This window comes from Tribolium madens, unplaced genomic scaffold (assembly GCF_015345945.1).
Source record: "Tribolium madens isolate multiple individuals breed KSU strain unplaced genomic scaffold, Tmad_KSU_1.1 Scaffold_3;HRSCAF=73;Tcas5.2_LG2, whole genome shotgun sequence".
In the NCBI taxonomy this organism is placed as follows: domain Eukaryota; kingdom Metazoa; phylum Arthropoda; class Insecta; order Coleoptera; family Tenebrionidae; genus Tribolium; species Tribolium madens.
In genome coordinates, this window is record NW_025401006.1 from 215,956 (window position 1) to 238,224 (window position 22,269).

The 22,269-nt window shown below is 34.1% G+C and overlaps 3 protein-coding genes, 1 long non-coding RNA gene and 1 pseudogene across 7 annotated transcripts; 3 read left to right on the forward strand and 2 right to left on the reverse strand.

Annotated features, from left to right (window-relative positions):
• Nucleotides 1-2,017: 2,017 nt before the first annotated feature.
• Nucleotides 2,018-3,332, forward strand: LOC123007772 (nucleosome assembly protein 1-like 3). Of its 2 annotated transcripts, none has more exons than XM_044403209.1 (3): nucleotides 2,018-2,152; nucleotides 2,214-2,894; nucleotides 2,940-3,332. In XM_044403209.1, the coding sequence occupies exons 1-2, from the start codon at nucleotides 2,116-2,118 to the stop codon at nucleotides 2,813-2,815; spliced, it is 639 nt and encodes a 212-aa protein (XP_044259144.1). In that variant the 5' UTR covers nucleotides 2,018-2,115; the 3' UTR covers nucleotides 2,816-2,894; nucleotides 2,940-3,332. The 2 variants fall into 2 exon arrangements, with proteins under 2 accessions (XP_044259144.1, XP_044259143.1); XM_044403208.1 differs by having other exon boundaries at nucleotides 2,031-2,152; nucleotides 2,199-2,894.
• A 203-nt stretch (nucleotides 3,333-3,535) lies between these two features.
• On the forward strand, nucleotides 3,536-5,087 carry LOC123007434 (SET domain-containing protein SmydA-8-like). The gene is made up of 2 exons (XM_044402731.1): nucleotides 3,536-3,666; nucleotides 3,714-5,087. The coding sequence occupies exons 1-2, from the start codon at nucleotides 3,543-3,545 to the stop codon at nucleotides 5,042-5,044; spliced, it is 1,455 nt and encodes a 484-aa protein (XP_044258666.1). The 5' UTR covers nucleotides 3,536-3,542; the 3' UTR covers nucleotides 5,045-5,087.
• On the reverse strand, nucleotides 5,023-6,803 carry LOC123007435 (annotated as a pseudogene).
• Nucleotides 6,804-7,703: 900 nt separating this feature from the next.
• Nucleotides 7,704-10,912, reverse strand: LOC123007436. 2 transcript variants are annotated; one of them, XR_006412866.1, is made up of 4 exons: nucleotides 9,377-10,912; nucleotides 8,564-9,318; nucleotides 8,297-8,506; nucleotides 7,704-8,242 (listed from the first exon to the last, which is right to left on the reverse strand). It is a non-coding gene; the product is annotated as an uncharacterized LOC123007436 (long non-coding RNA). The 2 variants fall into 2 exon arrangements; XR_006412865.1 differs by having other exon boundaries at nucleotides 8,564-10,906.
• An 880-nt stretch (nucleotides 10,913-11,792) lies between these two features.
• On the forward strand, nucleotides 11,793-21,833 carry LOC123007593 (RING finger protein 44). Of its 2 annotated transcripts, none has more exons than XM_044402978.1 (9): nucleotides 11,793-11,917; nucleotides 12,336-12,504; nucleotides 12,560-12,687; nucleotides 12,736-12,990; nucleotides 13,043-13,254; nucleotides 16,284-16,424; nucleotides 16,483-17,024; nucleotides 17,076-17,382; nucleotides 19,833-21,833. In XM_044402978.1, exons 2-9 carry the CDS (start codon nucleotides 12,347-12,349, stop codon nucleotides 19,893-19,895), a joined length of 1,806 nt encoding a protein of 601 aa, XP_044258913.1. In that variant the 5' UTR covers nucleotides 11,793-11,917; nucleotides 12,336-12,346; the 3' UTR covers nucleotides 19,896-21,833. The 2 variants fall into 2 exon arrangements, with proteins under 2 accessions (XP_044258913.1, XP_044258912.1); XM_044402977.1 differs by lacking the exon at nucleotides 11,793-11,917 and adding an exon at nucleotides 12,008-12,277.
• Nucleotides 21,834-22,269: the final 436 nt, after the last annotated feature.

The window sequence follows — 22,269 nt, forward strand, 5'->3', positions numbered from 1 at the left end:
ACACTGGAGGAAAGTTTCTTTTCCTCCCTAGGTGGTTATACTGTCCTCGACAAGGCTTGAGCATTAACTTTCATCTGTGGGAGGAAAAGATACACTTTCCTCCTTGTAATACTATTACAATAATAATATGTAAATAAATAAAAAATTAATTAACAAACCTAATAAAATATGAGAGTAAAAAATATTAGGAACAAAAAAATGGTTATTACTTCTTTATTTTACCAATATTGTTACGTTTGCGTTCTTTTAAATACCTACGTCACCATTTATGGTTTTGCGTTTTAAATGTTATGTCTTTTTTCTCCAATACTTACATTCTGCTCGTTTTTTTTATACACGGTGATAAAAAAATGACAGATAACCTTGATTATGCATTCTTGGAAAAGCTTTGAGGAGTGAGTCCATAAAAAAATGTTAAAAAACATCTCCAGTCTTATTTTATTTGAGCTATGATGAATTATGAATTTTACTAAGCTGGCAACGTTGTAATGTAGCAGCAAAAATAATGAAAGTAGCGAATAATTAAAGTTATTTCTGTTTCTCAAGAAACAAAAAAATAATTGATATTAAAATAATTCTTATCCAATGTTGTCAGATATAATTTTAAGTGAATAACACCAAACTTTTTTTTAATAAAAAATTACTGGTCCAAATCTCATATAAATAAATTTTTACTGTTGTTAACAATGACATAATTCTCTATGTTTTAGAAAAGGTAAGAACTTAACATAGCCCAGAATTATAAAATTTATTTGTCAACTTTGAAGCTTAATAGTTTCTAAATTACGGTTAACATAATTTTTTAATGATTTATTTGTTTTTTTATAAATGATAAAATTGTGTAATTTTTTAAATGGTCATGACTTACAACACCTTTTTTTTAATTGTATTATGCGTTTAATTCATATTTCTTATAAATTATGTACCTTACTAAAATTTTCCAATTAAAAATTTGCTAAAAAAGTAAATCTCCAAAACAATTCAAGTTGCACTAATTTTTTTTGATTTTAGTTTTATAGCATTAAGCAAGACCGATGTAATCATAAGTAATAAAGCTACAAGCTTTACTTTCAATTGTTACTATTGATCGAAGCTGGGAATAAAATCATTGCAACGTTGCACAACACATTGAAAATGGCTGAAGTATTTTTGTGCATTTAATTAGAGTTAAATTTGATTGAATTTTGTAGTTGAAAGATGTTACTGTTGATATCATTTCGATTAAAAACGCCTTTTTGAGGTCCACCGAAGACAACGAAGCCGACGGGGGTGTTTCGCCCCCGACTTGTTCAAATTCTGACACGAATTTGTACAAGTTGATTGAAAGTGAAAAATTTTCAGCGGCTATTGCGTTCTATAAAGCGAATAAAGACGTATTACTGAAAGAAATTTCAGACGTTTACGATCCAACCAATTTTAAGTCTATATTGCAAGAAAGTTATTCAGGATAAGCCAGGTTTGTGACATTTAGGAGAGCGATTTAGTTGATATTTTCGGTCGGCTGTTTCAAGTTTCAGCTGTTGTAGCTGATTTGGAAACTGTGATTAAGATTTTGATTGGTAAACCAAAGACTGAACGTTAATGTATCAAAAAAATGCAACACAAAGTATACTATCAATAATTCTAGTTCAGTAGTGGAATAGTTTAGTATAATTTATAATGTATCAAGACTATAATTATCAATTTTGACATTTTTATGTATCGTATGAGTATAATTCGGTGTAGTAAGAATTAAAATGCATTCAGAATGTTTTTTTTCAATTTTAACAATTTTACCACCAGCGAAACCCCACATTTCTAATTTCACGATTCTGGGGGTCGAAACCACGGCCAAGAGACCGAAAACCGCACGTGTTCTCCCCCAATGGCTCGCCAACCATCGCAATAAAACGCGCTTAGTTAATACGATATGTTGACTATTTTGCAGAAATAATACAAAAAATAAATTTAAAAATCATATCACAAATTGTGTGGGGTTGGCAATACTTTTGGTGAATTTTGACGAGCAAAAAATTATCGGCTTTGAAAGTTTTATCTGGTTTTACCTTGTTTTTTGTGTTAAATTGTGATTAGATTTGCAAATTATTCAGTGCGTTAGAGCCTCACAATTGAATTATGAGCTACCACAGTAACAATTTCGACCTTTTTGATGGTATGTTTTAATCTCTTATTTTATCAAGTTTAACGCAAGTAAAAAGGTTCTTATTACACAGATGAGGAAGATGGGGCCCCAGAAACCGAAAATCTGTCACGACTTAATTATAGAGAGACCAGTCAAGTCACTGACGACGAAAGTGACCAAGAAAATAACCCTAAGTCTTCCCAGGACACCCCAGAAATAATTGAGGACTCAATCGGCATCATTGAAATAAGTGACAGTGAGAATGAGCCCCCAAGTACAAGACTTGACGTCACAAAAGAGACCCCCGAAATTCAGATTGAAGACAGTGGCGATAACCCTAAGACTTCCCAGGACACCCCAGAAATAATTGAGGACTCAATCAGCATCATTGAAATAAGTGACAGTGAGGATGAGCCCTCAAGTACAAGACTTGACGTCACAAAAGAGCCCCCAGAAGTTCACATTGAAGACAGTGACGATAACCCTAAGACTTCCCAGGACACCCCTGATATAATTGAGGACAGCCTCAGGATTGTTGAAATGAGTGACGAGGATGAGCCCCCGAGTACAAGTCTTGACGTCACAAAAGAGCCCCCAGAAGTTCAGATTGAAGGCAGTGACGATGAGCAACCAAGAACGAGTCTCAAACAAACAAACAAACAACACTTCCTTTGTCACGAAACCGACACATAAAACAGTCGTGGGGCACCAGGAGTACCAAAAACAGGTGAAAAAAGTCAACTCATTTGAGGCTGATTTATTGAGGACTAGAGTGAGTAAAAGATTGAGTTTTCTAAATTTAATTAAACAATTTTAGAATGCTATGAGGGTCATAAAAGAGAAGAATTTGCGAGATCGGGGGATATCCCTCACTGAGAAAGTCCAATCTTTGGAGGAATTACTCCAAAAAGAGAAGACTATTTTAGATGGTATGGAAGTGACCCAGTAGGCAGCTTTAACAGCCCAGAATCGCATTGAAGTGGCTTGGGAGGAGATCGAGGCGGGGGTGAACGCTGTGAGGCCCCGAACATTAGGCAAAACAATACAAGTTGTACTGTTTTTTTTTTATTTCGGATATGATTTTACGCTTACCTAAACTAAAATGTAAGAAAATAATGTTTTTTTGACCGCTAACCGCTAAAACTAAAAAAACGTACTTTTATGAAAGATTTTGACTTTTTGTGTTGATTCTGGGTATCAATTGTTTAAAATGTTCACTAGTCAAGCAATTTGTAATTAAAATTTTTTAATAAACAAACCATTGAAATAGCTTTTAGTCTATTTTTGAAACTATAAAGTCTTTCACTGTTGGAACAAAGCCAAAAAAACAACGTACAGATCTTTATTTATCCAATACTGCTAAAATTAGCTCTAATTATTTTTGAAATACTTGAACAAAAGTACACAGTCGCCTCAAAACATGACTACCAACCCGTTTACTATCGCACAAACCGATCAAAATCGTCATGTCGTGGCAAATCGTCTTATCAAATCCGGTGAAGTAATCCTTACCGAAACTCCCTTTGTTTACGGCCCAAAATCAGGTATTTACATCAACTCTCATTTGAAAAAAACTGACTGATTTATTCAGGATCMCCCGTTTTGTGTCTTGGTTGTTTCGAATGCGTTGACTCAAAAACATACTGTACGAAATGCTCATGGCCGGTTTGTGGACCCGAATGCGAAGCATTATCTAGTCACAAAGACAACGAATGTGAAATTTTCGCTAAAAATTGTGTGAAATTTCAAGACGTGGACGACCCGTACGATGTTTGTTTGCAATACGAGGGTATAACACCCCTGAGGATGCTTCTAGCGAAGGAAAAAGATCCGAAACGGTGGCTGGAGGAAATCGAGGGGTTGGAGTCCAAAAATGAGATTCGCAAAATTAATACCAAAATTGTGGACTTTGTCCGAAATGTGTGCAAACTGGAGTTTTGTGACACTTTAATACACACCATTTGTGGGATTCTCGAAGTCACTGCGATAGATGTGAGGGCCTCTTCGGGGTATTTGATTCGTTGTTTGTATCCGAAATTATCACTAATTTCGCACAATTGTGTCACAAATTTGTTTCAAACTGTGACTCCCAACGATTTCAAAATCACACTCCGAGCATCTGTGAATATTCCTGAAAACCACGAGTTATTCTATAACTACGTTTACCCCCTTTGGCCCACTCTAATCCGACGCGATTTTTTGAAAGAAAACAAATATTTGGATTGTCAATGTCGAAGATGTAGTGACAAAACCGAGCTTGGGACACATCTAAGCACCCTGAAGTGTAGCAAATGCGATAATGGTGTAATTCTGAGCACTGATCCTTTGAACGATTCCTGCGACTGGAATTGCACTCATTGCGAGTTCAAAACCAACGCTGTTTCAGTCCGAAAAGTCTACAAAATAGTCCAGAGTGAAATCGAAGCTATTCAAATGGTTTCAGGGGCTGAAGGAATCGAGCAACGCGAGGCTATTTTCAGGAAATATCGTTCAGTTTTCCACCCGAAAAACGCCTACATGTCTATACTTCGTGTCGACTTGACGCAATTATACGGACGAGCTCCTGGTTACACCATTCATGAACTCCCGGATTTATTACAGGAACATAAAGTGGAGTTGTGTTATCAATTATTGGAAGTTTTGGATGTGGTTGAGCCTGGAGTTTCGAGACTTCGGGGAATCACACTCTATGAGCTTCATGCCCCTTTGATTTCACTCGCGAGGAATGAGTACAAGTCGGGGTTGATCACTCGGGAGGATTTCAGGAGGAAAATGCAAGACGCTGTGGAGCTGCTTGAAAAGTCTGTGGAAATTTTAAAGTGGGAACCGGAAAATTCAATCGAAGGGGAATTGGCGATTGTGGCGAAACAATCGTTGGAGAATTTGGTACAAAATTTTGATTTACTCATCCAAACTGCGTGATTTATTGTGACAAGTGTAATAAAATCTATTTTTTTCTCTTGTTTTTGGTTGGTTTGGTTTGTTTTTCCCCCAGTTGAATGTTGTTGATCGATAGTCGCAACATTTTTAATTCTGACAGAGCGTTTTGTGCAAGGCGTCCTTCGGGACTCTTCACAGGTTCGTAAAGGAGACATTTGATTGAATTTTTCAAAATAGTTTCAGCTGCTAGTAGCCTTTTGACAAATTCCTCGGTGCCAAATTCCTTATTATTGTAACACTTTTGGGCCAAATTTGCCACAGCTGAATGCAATTCATACATGGCTATTGCCTGAATGCGGGAAATCCCCGGTTCAATTTTTCGGAAAATCTCCAAAAGTTTATTGCAAAGTTCGATTTTCCGGTTTAAGTTTTTCCCACTTGGAGAGGCTTGTGAGTAGAGACGGACCAAGTTTTGCTCCACTTCCAAAACCAAGTAGTGTTGGTGATGAAACGTGAAACTTAGTTTTTTCTGGAATTTCTCCAAAACTTCAATGGTGCGTGATTCTGTGAAAAATTGTGGCTTAAGGGGTTGAGGGAAATTATTGCGGTTTTAACAAACTCTTCAATTTGTCTTTGGCATTCTGTGATTGTCATTTTGATAAGAGAATCGTGAAAAATTCGTTGGCAAGAAGAGCACTGCCAGGGTTTTGGAGGTAAAAGGCCTTTGTGGCATCTGGGGCATTTTAAAGAACTCATTTCAGTACCAAATTCGGTGCAATCGCGGCATCTCAAACATTGGCATTCGAAATGTTTGGCGTTGAGTAGTCGTCGTTTTCGCTCGTCATTGCCCTAAAAAATAAAAAAGTGTGGGAATTAATAATCCCCGATTAATAAACGAGTTACATAATTACAGTCGCTTCTAGTCCTCAAAATTTGAAAAATAACATATTTTAGACATTTTCGCTGGTTTTTATTCATTAACAGTGGCTATTTACATAGCAAGGCACTAAAATTAAATTTTTTGTACACTTTAGTTGACATATGAGTCCGGAAAAGTACAGATTATTTTGACGGTTTTGTTTCGTTCAATTTATGACAATTACAGAAAAAAAACTTTATTATAAAGAAGAATTCAGAAAAAGTAAAAGTATGCATGTTTTATGTCTGCAAACAAAACTAAAAACGGAATCTAGTTTTTTTAACTTGAACCATAGGAGAAAGGAAAAAAGCTGAAATCACAACATTGTAAACCCTGTTCAAAATTAAAGAAACACAACCTGTTGCATTATGTTGGTGAAAAAAATAAATCCCCTATGCAAGATTTTCACACTGTTAGGTTGGTTGCAAATTTGCGTCAGATTTGAAGTTTTTGACTTTCATGTAAAATTTCATCAAAATTCAGTTTTGAATATTTATTTATTCCGCACTAAAATGCCTCGAAAGCAAAGAAATTTGCTCAACGCAAAAATGAAGGAAGCCGTTGTGAAATGCAGCGATGAATTGAAACGGTTAGCGCCAGATTTATCTGACCGCCAAATTATCGAAAAGCTTCAAAATATTTTTTCGGTAACATCGGCGTAAAAAGCCAAAAGCGGGATATTCTTGAGGTATGTTTTATTGTCAGACAAAATACGCGGGTAGATAATTAATTTCTCGCAAAAATTATAGAAAATGGATAAATTCGATTTATAACTCTCGCGAAGTCTCAATATCTACAAAACTACCCCTACAAGATTACCCCAACCTAGATTTTCTATTGACTTTTTTACATTATTAGGTGTCTGCAGCAACCATTTTTAGAATTTTGAAATGCTCTAACGCCGGTCAAAACCTGAAATCTTCGGTGAGCGGAGGAGGACGTAAAAAAATATCGTTCTTCCAAGATCATTTTTTTAGCGAAGAATTGGGGCGATATATATTCCAAAAAAAAAAATCGGGAGAATATTTCAATTTAAATAATTTATTATCGTACGCAATACAAAATGTAGAGTATACCGGAGGCCGCACAACTTTATATAAAATTTTGAAAAGTATGGGGTATAGGCACAGAATATTAATACTATAACAGAAGCCTCACTCGACAAGGAGACGAAAATTAGAGGAGGATGAAAGTGCACTACTCATTTAAAGGGCTATCGTCTTTAGTCAGCATTACCCGCAGCTTTCCGTACATGTGTGTAGCGCTATTGGCTATGATTTACAGGCGCGTTTTTAAGAAATATTGGAGTTGGGTGCACGTACACCTACACAATTTACAAATCTTTTTTTTTTATCATTATTGTCTTAGGAGTATACATATTTACCATTGTTATAATTGATATTGGAATTGTTTTTGTTTTATATTTCAAACAATTTTTTTTTAATATAAAATTGACTGCCTTTTATTATGTGAATAATGTTTAATGCTGATTCCTAGAAATTCACCTTTCAGGCCCGGTTTTATTCCAAGTAAGTATAAAATCTGTTAAGTTGGCGATTTCCTTTATCTAGTAAACAGCTTTCCTGGAATTATTGTTCCTTTAAAGTCTGCAAGCAATACATTTTTTTTAATCAGCCCAAACAGTCATTTATCGTCATTCAGTAGGCATTAATATCGATTCGTTTCGTTTTATTTTAATTCTAAGTTAAAAAGACGTGAAATAAGTAGTGCCCTTCGCAATTGGACTATTATTATTTAGACAAAATAACAAAGATAACAAAATGTTATGAATTGTTTTAATTCTTCCATTGCATTGATGAGAACTTTTTCAGCTCTTTACCCTTAGAAGTTCCTACTTATAAAATTAAACCGTGTATTTTTTATTTAACGTACATACATTTAAGTTCACTACATGAAGCTACAGTCGAAACAGAATAAGTAAATACCTACATGACATTAAGATTTAGTTAATTTTTTTTTACATATGGAAACCACATCTCTAGTCCCATTTTAACGCACACATCTTAAGTGCACTACTGGATTAAATACCCGAGGTTACTGGAGCGACCGGCGAAATATCAAAGATTTCGTGCGGAGTGGGGCTTCTGTTATAATATTTATTCTGTGGTATAGGTATAAATTTGAAAATAACCGAAAAATCCTAATGGAAAAGCCTTATATCGCTGCTCAACGAATCAGATTTTTAAAAAGATATATGCAATACAAAACTGATTATCCAAATGTTAATTTTGTTTGGTTAGACGAGACATGGATTTTCCAAAATGGTTCCCAAATTCGAACGTGGACAAATGATGCTCTGTCTAAAAAAGATTATAAAGTTAAAAAGACGGAAGGTGAACGATTCACGGTCCTACATGCTGGATGCTTCACTGGTTTCTTAAATAGGTGCTCCATGTTACTCAAAACAAAAATCAACGACCGCGACTATCACAAGACCATGAACGGTAATCTTTTTAAAAATTGGGTTGAAGAGCAATTGATTCCAGCTCTGCCATTTGATGGTCAAAAAACGGTAGTGGTAATGGATAATGCTCCGTACCATTCAGTAAAACTTGACAAACCACCTACAAAGTCATCAAAGAAAACCATGCTTCAAAATTATTTGTCTGTGAACAACATACATTTTAATACAAACGCGACGAAGAAACAGTTGTGGGAGTTAATTCAGCCTAAAGTGCAAAATGCTCCTGTTAAATATGAAGTGGACACCCTTTTAAATCAACATGGCATAGATGTGTTAAGACTTCCTCCATACCACTGCCAGTACAACCCTATCGAACTGGCTTGGGCATATTGTAAAACTTTTTACAATAAACATATCAGCGCCTCACGTTATGGTAGAGAGAAAGTTGGTGAAGTATGGCATGAAGCACTTAACAATTTTACTCCTGAAAGTGGCGCAACAGCGTAAGGCATTGTGAGGAGCTGATTTCTGACGATTGGAATAAAAGCGCAGCTAATTTGAACCTGCAGCTGAACATTCCTCCAATAATAATTGATCTGGCTGATTCTGATTCTTCATCAACTTGGTCAAGTTCAGATCATGATGAATCCAATAAAGAGAATTTCTTTTAGTTTTGCATTGTTCCACATTCAAGTTTTAAAAAAATCGGTTCTTTTCAGAACCATCAACTTATCACAAATAAAATAACGCTATCAACATACCATCATAACAACAATGCAAATGGGACATTGAAACTTTTGCTGAAACCTTCGGGGTGAGAACAAGTTGCTTCTGTGTCTGCCGGTGGTCCTTTTGAACCAATTTTCAATTCTCCGTGCTACAAATTTAAAACCGGAAAAACCAAAAACCGCAACGACGTATGTCGCCCAATACCATCTAAGATATTAAATCCATATAAGACTTCTTTGAGTTCTGTTGGTCAACAAACTTTGTGAAAAAGAAAACATAACCTTATTTTTTTGACACATACGTTCCCACTAGAAAATACATATAACTAAACAACGTTGCCGGTTGAATTTTTGAGCCTTATTGCCGGTTGGGTGTTTCTTTAAATTATGAACAGAGAATAGTTTTCTATGACCAAAACCTCGAATGCATTAATTCAGTGTCAGTGACAAAACAGTGACAGCAGTGAATGTAATATAGTATATTACAGTACGAGTAGAGAAACTAAAAGATTCACTCAGGCGTGTGTCGGATTTATGAAAAATCGTTTTCCTAAGACCTACTAAAAATTTTATGACACATTATTATAAGGGAATGAATTTGTAATCCTCAATAAATGTCACGTTCCTTTGCAAGTGTTGCTGCATCCACTAGAATAAAACAGGACCGTACTTAAAACCAAAGTAGTGGTAGAGTTTTACCAAGCTATTATTAAAAAAAATCAGCTTTATTTAATAATAGCTTGTTAATAACCACCTGGCTTTTTTAAATTTCTTAAAATACTTGATTTTAATAACAACTGCATCAAAAACTATTAAAATATTTCAAGTATTTTAGACAAAAAGAAAGTAAGTAATCCGGCCCTGTTAAAAACTGACCTGTTTCCTTGGTTTTGGAATTCTTTTTTGCAGTTTACATCTCATCACATTGGCGGTTTTATTTTTTTGACAACGATGTCACTTTGACAACTAATTAATTAACTGAATAATGATTGTTTTTGTTAAAAATTGATTTTGTATTTTTTATCTTAAATCTGTTTTTTTTGAGATCTTTGTTATTTAACTTGCGTAAACCCATTTGTCAAACTGACGTCGTTGTCAAAAAAGTAAAAGTAAAACCGCCAATGTGATGGAATTTAAAACGCAGAAAAAAATATAAGTCCAAAAGGAAGAGAAAAATTAACTTTTCTTTCTAATGAGTCATATCGTGTGATAGATAGTAGTAATCAGGAACAAAAAGACTTTTCAAAAATACATAAATCAAATATGGCGTCCATAAGAAAATCCAGGTTGAGTGTTGTAACTCTGATATCAAGAGCGTCTTGGAAAACACGATGACAGATTTAGATTCCTTGCAAAAAAGTGCCTTAAGAACGGTCAGGTTCATTTCAAATTTGAACTGCAGCCAGCAATACATTTGCATAGGCTTCATGGATTTTGATTATGAGTTTTAAAATTAATAAAACATAGTTATCGCGTGACTGACACAAAGAAACTGACAAGAAAGGAAACACAAGTTTTAAGGTTATTTGTCTCTTTACCGTTGGAAAGCACTTTAGTTATTCAAGCCTTTTTGGAGCTTTTCTATTCGGGAAACATTGTCTTTACAAACGCTCAACGGCAGAAACATATTTCCCAAATTCGCCATAAAATGAGAATCAGATCATTCCAATGCATTTTGACTTTTTGCTAAATTTAATGTCAGTTCTGACAAATAAAATTATTGGAAGCAAAGCTATCGTGGATTCATAATCGTTTTTTCTAAAAAATGCGATATCTAAACTATCCACGTTAACTTTGCAAATGTATTGTGGGTTGTATTTTCAATTCCGTCAGGCTCATTATCACTCGTGAAATACCCTGTATATATATTTTTTTTAATTAAAATAAGAAAAAATAAGAAAGCGCAAATTAGAAAAAATAGCATAAAATACTCGTTTTATAATGGCATTGGCGCACTCATCCCATAGAAAACTCGCCTACGACTCGTTTTCTAACTTGGGATTCGTGCGCCAAATCAACCCTTATAAAACTTGTTCTTTAATATACTATTTTGGAGTTTTAATCGCGTCATTAAAGACACTATAAGTCGAGAAATAATTATGGACAATCATAGACTGTCAAAGCTGCAGAAATTTGTCAACGTGACATCCCTTCTAGAGAAAGAAAAATTATTCGAACTTGTAGAACTGAGGGCATATTGACGAGAGTCACAACCTACCAGTGGTGACAATATTGTGACAATAAAAAAATCTGCACCTATGCACGTCAATCATTGACAATAATGTTATTGGCACTGTATACAGGAGGAATAATGAGCCTGACCAAATTTTCGATGCAACCAACATTACAGTTGTCGCAAAATAACTTACGACGAGTAATGGTGGTTGCATCGAGAATTTGGTCAGGCTCATTATTTCTCGTGAATCACCTTGTATGCAATCTATTCTAGCTAAAAAATAGAAAATATTAAATGTAGTGAGTATATTGCATACCGATAATAAATTCCCACAAACAACGATAGCATCCACACGTCTGCTAAATATGTATTTACCTTTTTTTGTCGACCTTTGAAAATTCCTCAAATTATTGGTATTATAATTTTGTAAACAATTGTTTAAGTTAGAACTAATCAACAAACAATCAAAATGCAAACCGTCAACACTTGAAGAGCCAGAGCATTGCGTTTTAGGGTTTTTTGTTTTGTCTCTAAGTAATGGCCGTCATGGCCACACTGTAACTCATATGTGTAAATAAATTAGCAAGTTGATTTTGTAGAATTATACACCAATTATTATACTTCGGTTAAATTATTGTTCAGAATTTGTATTTTACCGTGCGATTTTGTAAGTATAAGCTTGTATTTTTGGTGATAAATTAATGAAATGATCACATTTTTTAATGTCCCATCCCCACCTTTCATCTTTGTTTGTGTTGGTGTTGTGACAGCTTAGGAGGGTGTACGTAGCTGATTTCACAATACTTGAGAACATATTTGTGAAAATTCGTGATTATTCTCCACTCATGTGCACTAGCCATGGGGCGTAACGCACAAAAGTTGCATTTGTGTTCTTATCAATTTGAGTTTATTTAATGGAGGTGTATTGTGAATGTGCAATGCCTCTATTGGATCAATAGTACACTACAAATTTGTAAAATTACTCATTCTCTCTTACTCAATGGTGATAGTGATTATATGCTACAAGGTTGTTTTAACATATTCTATTGTCTCGTTAATCAAACCGAAAAATTATTATGTTTCAGTTATTACTGTAATGAATTCCAACAACCACAACCAGTCTCGAAGGAACTCCTCGTCCTTCAGTAGGCACACAAATAACCATTCTAATCGACCAAATCATGGCCACCAGCGGTGGCCTAACCGATATCCCAAAGATTACAGCAGGGAATATGATAATAACTTTAATCGAGGGTAAGACTTGAAAACCGTTCATTTCACTCATTTCAAAGTTTTATTTTGCTTGCAGTGAATGCTCAGTACCCCCTAATACTAGCCCTAAGGACTCCAACTATGTTCACGGGTACCCCAAAGTGCCCTCCCAGCTGAGCCCTGTATTGAGAAATAGCCACATACACTACAACAGTGAATCCTCTGGTGTGTAATTTTGGAGTAAACTGCATCATTCACTCTCTTAAATTATAGGACACCCCCACCAAGACAGACGCCACATTCCCTTATCAAACGCCCCTGAAAGACGCCACGCTCCTGTTCAAAACTACCACAATGGGGGCGACAGACGACACATGCCCAACTTGGGTGATCGTCGTCACATTTCCCCTCCTCTCCACATAAATATCTGTGAAAATTCACCAAACATCATCAGCAATTCATCTCCAGATGTTTTGCATCAAAGGAACATGATGGATTTTTCAAATTCACAGAGGAGGCATGGCAGAGGTACAATCGGACGTTGTTACAGATTTATATAAGATGGTGTTTTGTTTAACAGAAGTTCGGGTGAGTCCGGTCCACTTCCAGCAGCACTCACCACAGTTTTATAGACAAGGAGGAGAAGAAAGTATTAAAAGTGAAAGTCCGTCCCGTAAACGCCGACGCTTATCGCGCTCTGGCCATCATATTGAACTAAATGCTCAACCGGCCTCACCCCCAAGGAGGTCACCTAGGCAGCACCCGCCCTCTACTTCACATCACAACTTACAGGTGAGTATAGTAACATCAAAGGTATTGTCCGTTCAGTTGATGGTTAATTTGATGTGTAATATGTATTTTGTGATACATTCCATCAGAGAGAACTGAAAAAGACACGGGAAATTGATAAGGAATGACATGCTTAAAGATAAACAAGCAGAATTAAGTTTTAAACATTTTTAAAATAACAGATAATGTATTTCATAAACACATTTACAATTCTTTAATTTTAAGATTTATTTTCAGTCATTGTTTAATCTTACACTATCTCTATTATTTGTTCACTTTAGAACAAGTTTATATTTTTCAAATTCGCAAATATGTTAATAGTTATTTATTCGACGAGTGTGAGTGTAAATCGGACGGTTTATTTAGTTTATCATCCACGAGGCGGAATAAATGAACCGATTTACACTAAGATGAGTTACATACAACATTTTATTCTTCGTATTAGACTCAACAAGGCTTAAACTTGCTTTAAATCTGTAAAAATAATTTGACGTTTCGTATTGAGAAATGCCAAACAGTTGTCAAAACTTCCTTACACGGGAGAAAACCGTAAATTTTGACAGTGTCGAAGAATAATGGTTATTTATTGTAAGAGTGTGTTAGGTAGCGTTTTATCCACGCAAGAATGTTTAACCGCGTCTAAAGTGTGGAATAAAGTCTCTTTATAGAGTGATTGTGGATAAAATATTTAATCCATTATCTACTACTTATTTTTTAGCTATTGTTGATGTCATTACAGACTAGTAAAATTTCGCAGAAGTCACACTTGCCACAGTTGGATAGAATTCCTCATAAGTGACTTGATTGATCATACCACTTATACTTATAAATAACTTATAATTAAATACATATAAAGGGTGAATATATAGTATGGAACCTAGCGGTTTTATTTTTAATCATTTGCCTCCAGAAAATAATAAGTAATATAAATTAAAGTAATATAAAAAATGTGATCGTATTTTCACAACGAATTTTTGTTTTGTTTTTGAGTTACGCGATTTTTTTTTTGTCAAAATTGCAATTTATGTGAAAAATTTTTTTTGAAAAAATTAAGTATAAAGCAGATAGTTGTAATCCTTAGAGTATAGGTTTTATGAGAAAAGTGATTTTATAGTGGGTTGCCATTAAATTTTTTTTTTTTGTAGAACTCAAAAACAAAAGGAAATTTCGAAAAATTTTATTCTTGTTAAATCATCACATTTTTATAGTACTTTATCACTCATCAATTAGTTTTTTCAAAAAATAAATAGTTTAAGCAAAAAACGTTTGGTTCCATACTTTTTATTCACCTGGTATATGTATTGTACGTTATAGAATTTAACAAATTTTGTTGGACAAGCAATATTTTTTATTATTTGTTTGAGGCTGGTTTTTGAGGTTTTTGATACATACCTCTTAAATTACTAAAAAAAAATAGTTCTTTGTTGAACAATAAAAGGGAAATTTATTGTCTTTTTTATATTACTTACTTTTATATTACGTTCAAACAATGATTTTAAAAAACTGGATTTCAGGGAGATACGTAACTACGGGCAGCTGAATCAGTGGTTTTCATCAGCGTTATTTTCGTTTTTATTTTTCATTCTTTTGATTCATATTTTTATGTATGAAAATTTTAGCCAATTAAAATAGAAGACTACACATTTGTCACTTGTCAAAGAGCATACATTTTTATAGGAGTAATACACAATCGCTTGTGTTATTTTTTTATTAAAAAAAAACACGATACTTGTTTCAATTTTTTTTATGTCGGATACACACCAAAATCCATGTTTTAAATTTGTTCCGAACAGGTTCGAAACTCTTCATTGGACAGACAGTTTAAACAGTTTTAAACTTTTAGCTCATACACACCAAATGCTAAATGGTGTGTAAAAGCTATTTTTATAAAGTTCGCTATATGCAGTAGTGTTTTTTTTTTTTAATTAATGTATTATTACCCTTATGATGTCCAACGAAGATAACAAACTTTTACTTCTGGTGTTGCAACTAAAAGAAAGAAAAAGAAGAAAAGGAAAAAGAAAGGAAGTAGTTCTCACTATCACTATCTTTAGTGGTTCTATTTTTTAAAGTAGAAAAAAATATCGCACATTAAATCTATCACAAGATTATAATTTATCTGCTGCATTCACAAAACCAATAAATAAAAATACGGTATTATGCGTTGCACACCTGTAGATCTTCCTGGCAAAAGCCCATGGAAGTACATGGGCGCCAGGAGGGGAGTGCAATTGCACCTTCTTGCTATGAAAGAAAATACACCAAAAAAATTAAGAAAATAAATTTTTATTGTTTGAACAAAAACTTAACTCATCTAGGTTGTTGCCCAAACTTGTTCAACACTTTTTAAATGAATTCAGTGACTTCTTTCACCCTTTCTCTATGAACATTTAGCATGCACAATCCGTTTAGTCTAGCGGATCTCATCGTTGACCGATAACATGGCCCAATGACCTAAAACTATTAAAATTTGCGGAATTTTCAGTTGGATGGGAGAAGTGTTACAAACCTCATCACTCTCCCACGATCCGACTCTGATCATGCACCTCCCTAAAAGTAATCCTGCAAGCGTCCTTGTGGAAGTAGCTTAAATTGCGTAGTTTGCTGGAAGCTGGAAACCGGAACGAAGATTTAAGCTCTTGCTTTGTTGAGATACTTTGATTTACACCGGTTTTTGGGTTAATATCTAGCCAAATTATTTGGAAATAGTTCAGATCATTTTAAGCATTTGTTTTGTTGTTAACTTGTTCCGAACACCTTGATCTTACTGATTACGAAGAAATTACGGCGGTTTCGAACTTGTACCGGACTCATTCTTTCAACACACCTCGTTACTGAGTTTCCTCGAACATGGTTCACATGTTTCAAACTGTTCTGAACTTCGATCAAAACACTCAGAACAACATTACATCCGATAACAATAATTCCTTTAATAATATAATAATATTTTGTTGATTAAACGCTTGTTTAAAACTATAACTTTTAGCTTATGTATTTGCTATTTAACTTATTTTTCTGTTCTCTTTTTGCAGGGCAGTCCCCCGTTACGTCGTCCCAGATACCGTGATAGGAATGATTTCATACACGCACATCATCAAACGTTTTTACCCAGTCCTCCACCTGTTGCTCACGCTCATCCTCATCAGTCTACTGTAATGATGGATATCAATCAGGTTGTCAAATCTAAAGCTTTAAAATACGTGATTTTATACACACTTTATTCTAATACAGGTACCAGTAACGATTCCAATGAATCACGAAGCCATGTGGAGTTACACGTCGCCGCCACACATATCTTTGTGTACGGCTCCTCCGGGTGCCCCTCCACACATGCACAGTTGTCATATGCATAATGTGTACCAAACGCCCCATCAACTAGTACCCCAGCAGTTTCCCGGTTGTCTTCCACATCAGGGTTACGGGGGCTTCCCCACTCCGCCTAGTGCTCTTTCCGTTTCTAATCAGCATTACAACCAGCACCTCCCGCCTCAAAGACCTGATAGCCTTGAATTGGAGCTCCTCAACGATCACCATTCTCATACGCACTCGACACTTCACGGAGCACCCCCATTACATGTTTCTCCTCTTCAAGTTACACCTCCCGCCTCCTTATTTTTGTCGGCTGAAACGAGAGGCAATCAGTTAGAGTTATTACATGCCAGGTCTAGGCAGCACAGAAATCCGCGTTTGCAACCTCCGAGGACTCGTTGGCACCACAATGCACCCATCATTTCGGCGCCCGCTCAGTATTCAGGCTTCCTACTTCATTTCCTGTAAGTCGTACAGTATTTTGATTATTCACTACTCAATGGGAATTTTTTCAGCGCTATGTTTTCGAATCCGCCAATGTCTCCATTCAGCCAAACCGATCTCAGTAGTTCAGATACTACGGAAACGGAGAATTACGAAGCTCTTCTTAATTTGGCCGAACAGTTAGGCGAAGCGAAACCCCGAGGTTTAGGAAAATTAGAAATTGAGTCGCTTCTCAGTTACAAATTTAACGCCGATACACACCAAGGGGATCAGACTTCATGTGTGGTGTGCATGTGCGATTTTGAAGCCAGACAAGTGCTCAGAGTCTTACCTTGCTCACACGAATTCCATGCCAAATGTATCGATAAGTGGCTCAGAGTAAGTTCATTCAATATTTTTCTTATTTTCTTTCAAATAAATTCAATTCAATAGCTCTAACGTAATGAAATTGCCGGCAGTTACAATTTTCATAGCATAAACTGCGTTGCTAAAAAAATACACTTACTACTATAAAAATAACTTTTTCAAAACTTTTTAATTTTTTAAACTAAATGTACCTAATAACAATTGATAATATAAACAATAATAAATAATCCATAATCAAATTACTGATAGTGGGCCATTATCGTCAGTGGCTCTCAATTTTCTTCTGATTTGGTAAGAGCAGGATCAATTTCTCTTAACTTTAAAAAAATTCGACGTCGCATTGTTTGTCACATTTTTGACTTCCCATTTCTTGTCGTACACTTTTCTGTTCAATATTGTCCAAAACTCTTCAGTTAATCAAGCCTGAGGTATAGTTGCGGAATTAAAATTTCGGACAGTATTGTCATTTTCATAATGTAAACTCTAAAACAACCTTTACATTAATAACCTCATTTTTTACTCTTGTCATGTTTATGTCATTTTGACTTGATTACTTTCAAAAATAGTGATTTGTGGCATAATAAAGGGTAAGCAGCAGATCAAAGCGATGATTTAATTACACTTAGTTTAATTAATAAATTTCCTAAGGCAGACAAATTGTTTATTAACTATTTTAACAACAAAAAAAGTTTAATTGTCTAATATCAATCATGATGACAGTAAAGGGTAGTTAAGGCAGCAGATACACAGAACGTCGATCGTGGACGATCAAGTAACATCGATCGTTCCTCATCGAGTTTACACTTGATGATACGTCCAATACGAATACATAGACATCGAGTAAAATAAAGTGACATCGAGTAGCAGCTCCAAGTCAGTCCTACAAGTATTTCCAATAATTACTGTTTTTTTTTGTGCTCTGTGACGGTTTAACTAAAAATGAAATTACAAATGAGCTACGAGACGGTAAAACACTAAAAATGATGTCAGATTCACGACACTTGACAATTGCGGAGACGAAAACTCTTGAAACTGTACATATTTTGACCGACTTTATGAATCGTCGAGTGAAATTTCAAATATATTCCAAATTTCAAACACTCGTCGAGTTGGTACTCTATGTTACACGATGGTACTTGCTCCTGTGTAAAGCGCCACATTTGATTACATGCGTTCTAAATGTTGCTTCATGAAGTATCATGAAGTATCTCTGTGTAATTCCGCAACTGTACGTTGGGAGGATTGTCTATTTTAGGTACAAAATTTATATTGTTTTCGTTAAGTCATTTTGTAGCTTTAGCTTCTCTACCATTGTGACACGAAGGCAAATCATGATTGGCATAATATGTATTTAAAACTTTATTGAATTTGGAGAGATATCTTTAAATATAAATGGTCTTTGAAACAGCGAATCTTCGACCTAATTTTTGTTGTGATACTCTAATTTTCTTTTTAATGGCTTAAATCATTCTTTGTTCCCCCAAAATTTGGGTTCGAGGACATTTGGACACATTAACACGGGATACCTTCTTCACATTCCTTGATGGTCCGACAAATTGTTGAAACCGAAATATTTTGTTCTCTATAAGTTGCAATGATTTTACGTTGAGACATTCACCCAACCAGATTGTAAATGCCTTAACGAATATCTAGCTGATAAGACATTTTTGAAAACTCAATTGAAACAACTAAACTGCCATAACATAAACAACTCATATTTTACTTCCAGTAATAACCTATTTAAACGCTATTTGGTATAAATAAAAACCATCTAAAAAAATTCCCAAAACTTTAGGACCATACGTTATTACATTACCAACTATAGTTAAGTTAAGTGTTAAGTTAACATAATGAATGACAACTTTCAACTGCTTCTGCGTGAAACTTATTTAAAGGTTTTTACCAAAGATAATTAATAAAAACATTTTGTGTAACCTAAAAGTTGATTTCAGATACAAACTATCACAACTTTTTCTTCTGCGAGCTACCCACAACTTAGTTAAACACTATTAAACTATTCTATTCTTACTACTTAAGCAGAAAGACATATTTTTAGCAATGGTTTATAAAGAATATGGGTTTTTAATAATCATTTACGAGTACAATGCTTCAAAAGGACAAGTTTAAAGACCACATTCAAAAAAGTAAAGAAAATAGTGTTTTATTACAAAAAAAAAATTGTATTTTTTTCACATATTGTGAAAAAAGTTAAAGAACTGCGTTAGCACTCGACGTTTGTTTAGTTGTGAAATTATCTCGGAACTTTTCTTTTGCCAATCTGTTACTTTTACATTTCAGTTTTTGGCTCAAAATTTGTATGGTTCAGTTCTAACGCAAATTCTTATTTTATCAATCAAATCAAATTATTGTGGCTTATTTCACCTTTTGCTACTTTGAGAAAAAAAGGAATGGTTCATGTTTTACTTTATATTTTTTATTAATCTAATGTTTTTATTTTTCAGTCAAACAGAACCTGTCCTATTTGCCGTGGGAATGCTTCGGACTATTTCAACACCAGTGATTAGATTTCCCCAACGGAAACAATAACCTCCTTTATAAATTTTTTCAGAATTGAAAGTTTTGTTGTCAGGTGCCATTAGTTTGCCAGTAATAGATTTATAATATCACTAATGAACAAAAATATATATGTGTTAACACTTCCTATTTTACTTATCTAGTAGATATCGTAAGCTTGAAATTGTTAGCAATTGTCGGTAAGATTTAGGTGAGCCACATTTTTGTTTTTTAGTGTCTATATTCATGTGTCAATGTCGTACACCTAATTCTCCATTGTAACTACCTCTAATACAACAGAGACGTCAAATTTTGCAATCAAACGTTGGACGTTACTCTGTACCTTGACATTCGATTAATTTTTTGTTTGTATGATTGTACGTACTAGGTACATCTTCCATGATAATGTTGTTCGTTGTGTAATTTTTCGTTACTAACGGTTACATAAGGCTTATCGTTAAATTAATTTTAAATGAGTGTGCCTTTTTTTGCACTGACGTGTAAAACTGGCTTTAGGTTTAGTTGTATTTTTGGCTTTGTTTATTTCGCTTATCTTAAAAACAAAAAAAAATTACAAATTTCCGCTGTCTTTGCACATATGCTTCATCTACACTATATGTAAAATTTGATTTGATAATGAAATTTGTACTTACTAGTTTAAATTTGTACTTTCTCGATAATATTGCAGTACAATTCAATGCTTTTAATGTCATTTTCACCATTGTTAGAATAAAACAAATTTTATCGGGTGGTAATTATTGTACAGAGAATAATTTAATGTAATAGGTGTGCCTTTATATTGTACAATTCAACATCTGCCATTCCGTTTGATTTGCAAATATTTTTAAAATAAAACAAAAATTCAAGTGGTATGCAGGACTGCCTCAAAAGTCAAACGGATTAGATAATATGTCTTAGAGCTGAAGAATTGTTCTGTTTTATTAATTTATATGTGTAGCTTTATAATTTTAATTCTTAAGTTTCGTTGTTAAAAAATCCTTTGTGGCAGTTAGTATATTTACTACACCATTTTGAAAATGCCTTTAGTTGTTAAGCACCCTCACTTGATGGACTATTACTGTTAAGAATGTGTGAAGTGGAAGTGATATTTTAAACAATTAACCTTCGGTTTTAAGAACTGTTGAAAAATACATTCCCTTTTGTTGCATATTAGATAACGCTGTTCTAAGCAAATTACAATATGATCAAGATTACGAAATTTACCTTGTGATTAACTATACTCGAATATGAATAAAGTTGTGTCTAAGAAATTACCTTTGGCCAAGACAATAGTTTATCTAAAATTTATTGTTAGGCTAGGACAAGTATTTCTTAGATGTGCCTTTTTTCACGTGCAAATATAATTACTAACAACATATGTTTCGAACCTTGTCTTATTGCTGAGTTTAGAGTTAATTGGACATAGTTACTGGATTTTAAAAGACTTTCTAAAAACCGAGGGTTTATTTTAACACTGGTCGTTAAAATGGCTAAATCTGTTTTGTAATTGTTTATTTTGCTCAATTATGTATTTATATGTTAAGGAATGGAATTGTTTGACCAGTAGCCATTTTATAGATTGAAAATAAAATTGTTTTGATTTCTAGAATTAATTTAGACTTGTGTTTGGTTGGATGTAAAGTTTTTGTTGCAATTACGTAAAATACTCAGTAGAGGGTGCCGTTGTTGTTCAGTATACACATATCTCAGACACAAGTGCAATATGAAAATCATTTTAGCATTTTTTCAAACATGAACTAGCAATATTTAATAGTCTAAGGCATTCACATTTAGCAATTACTTCATAATCAAACTATAGATTGTATTTTTGTGAACGTGAATACCTAAGTGATACTTTTGCTTTTAGTGGATTTTAATATTTATGTATTCATAGGAGCTTATAGTGGCTACTATACTAGTTCTTATTTCAATAAAATATTTAAAACCGAGCTACTATTCTATAACAACTGTCCACAACTAAAAAAGGATGTTTGGGTAAAAATTCCACTTTACAAACTACCAACATACTTTATTAAAAAAAATGCAAAGAATGTGGTCATACTTTCAAAAATTATTATTTACTATTTTTGCAGATTGCAACAGAAATAAGTATGTACATTTAACATGTAGCAAAATTAGTTATAAAAAAGAACCAATTTTTTTTTTAATTATGGATCTAAAAATTACAGGATATTTCGTTTTACCGCCCACCAAAAAATGATCATAAATTAAAATAAATCATGTTCCAGATTTTAACTAACTTGACGCACTCGGGTGTTAACATAATTTGAAACTTCTTTAACAAGTTGTCTGGAGGTTATATCGCTATATCATTCATCATCGTTTGGAGTCATTGAAGATTTTCCTTTAATCCATTTTAACATT

What these genes read in the sequence shown, in the direction of transcription:
- LOC123007772 (XM_044403208.1), top strand. Translation starts at nt 2,116, where the DNA reads ATGAGCTACCACAGTAACAATTTCGACCTTTTTGATG. An exon ending in CAATTTCGACCTTTTTGATG is followed by an intron (nt 2,153 to 2,198) that starts GTATGTTTTAAT and finishes GCAAGTAAAAAG; the next exon opens with GTTCTTATTACACAGATGAG.
- LOC123007593 (XM_044402977.1), top strand. An exon ending in GATAATAACTTTAATCGAGG is followed by an intron (nt 12,505 to 12,559) that starts GTAAGACTTGAA and finishes TTTTGCTTGCAG; the next exon opens with TGAATGCTCAGTACCCCCTA. An exon ending in TAATGATGGATATCAATCAG is followed by an intron (nt 16,425 to 16,482) that starts GTTGTCAAATCT and finishes ATTCTAATACAG; the next exon opens with GTACCAGTAACGATTCCAAT.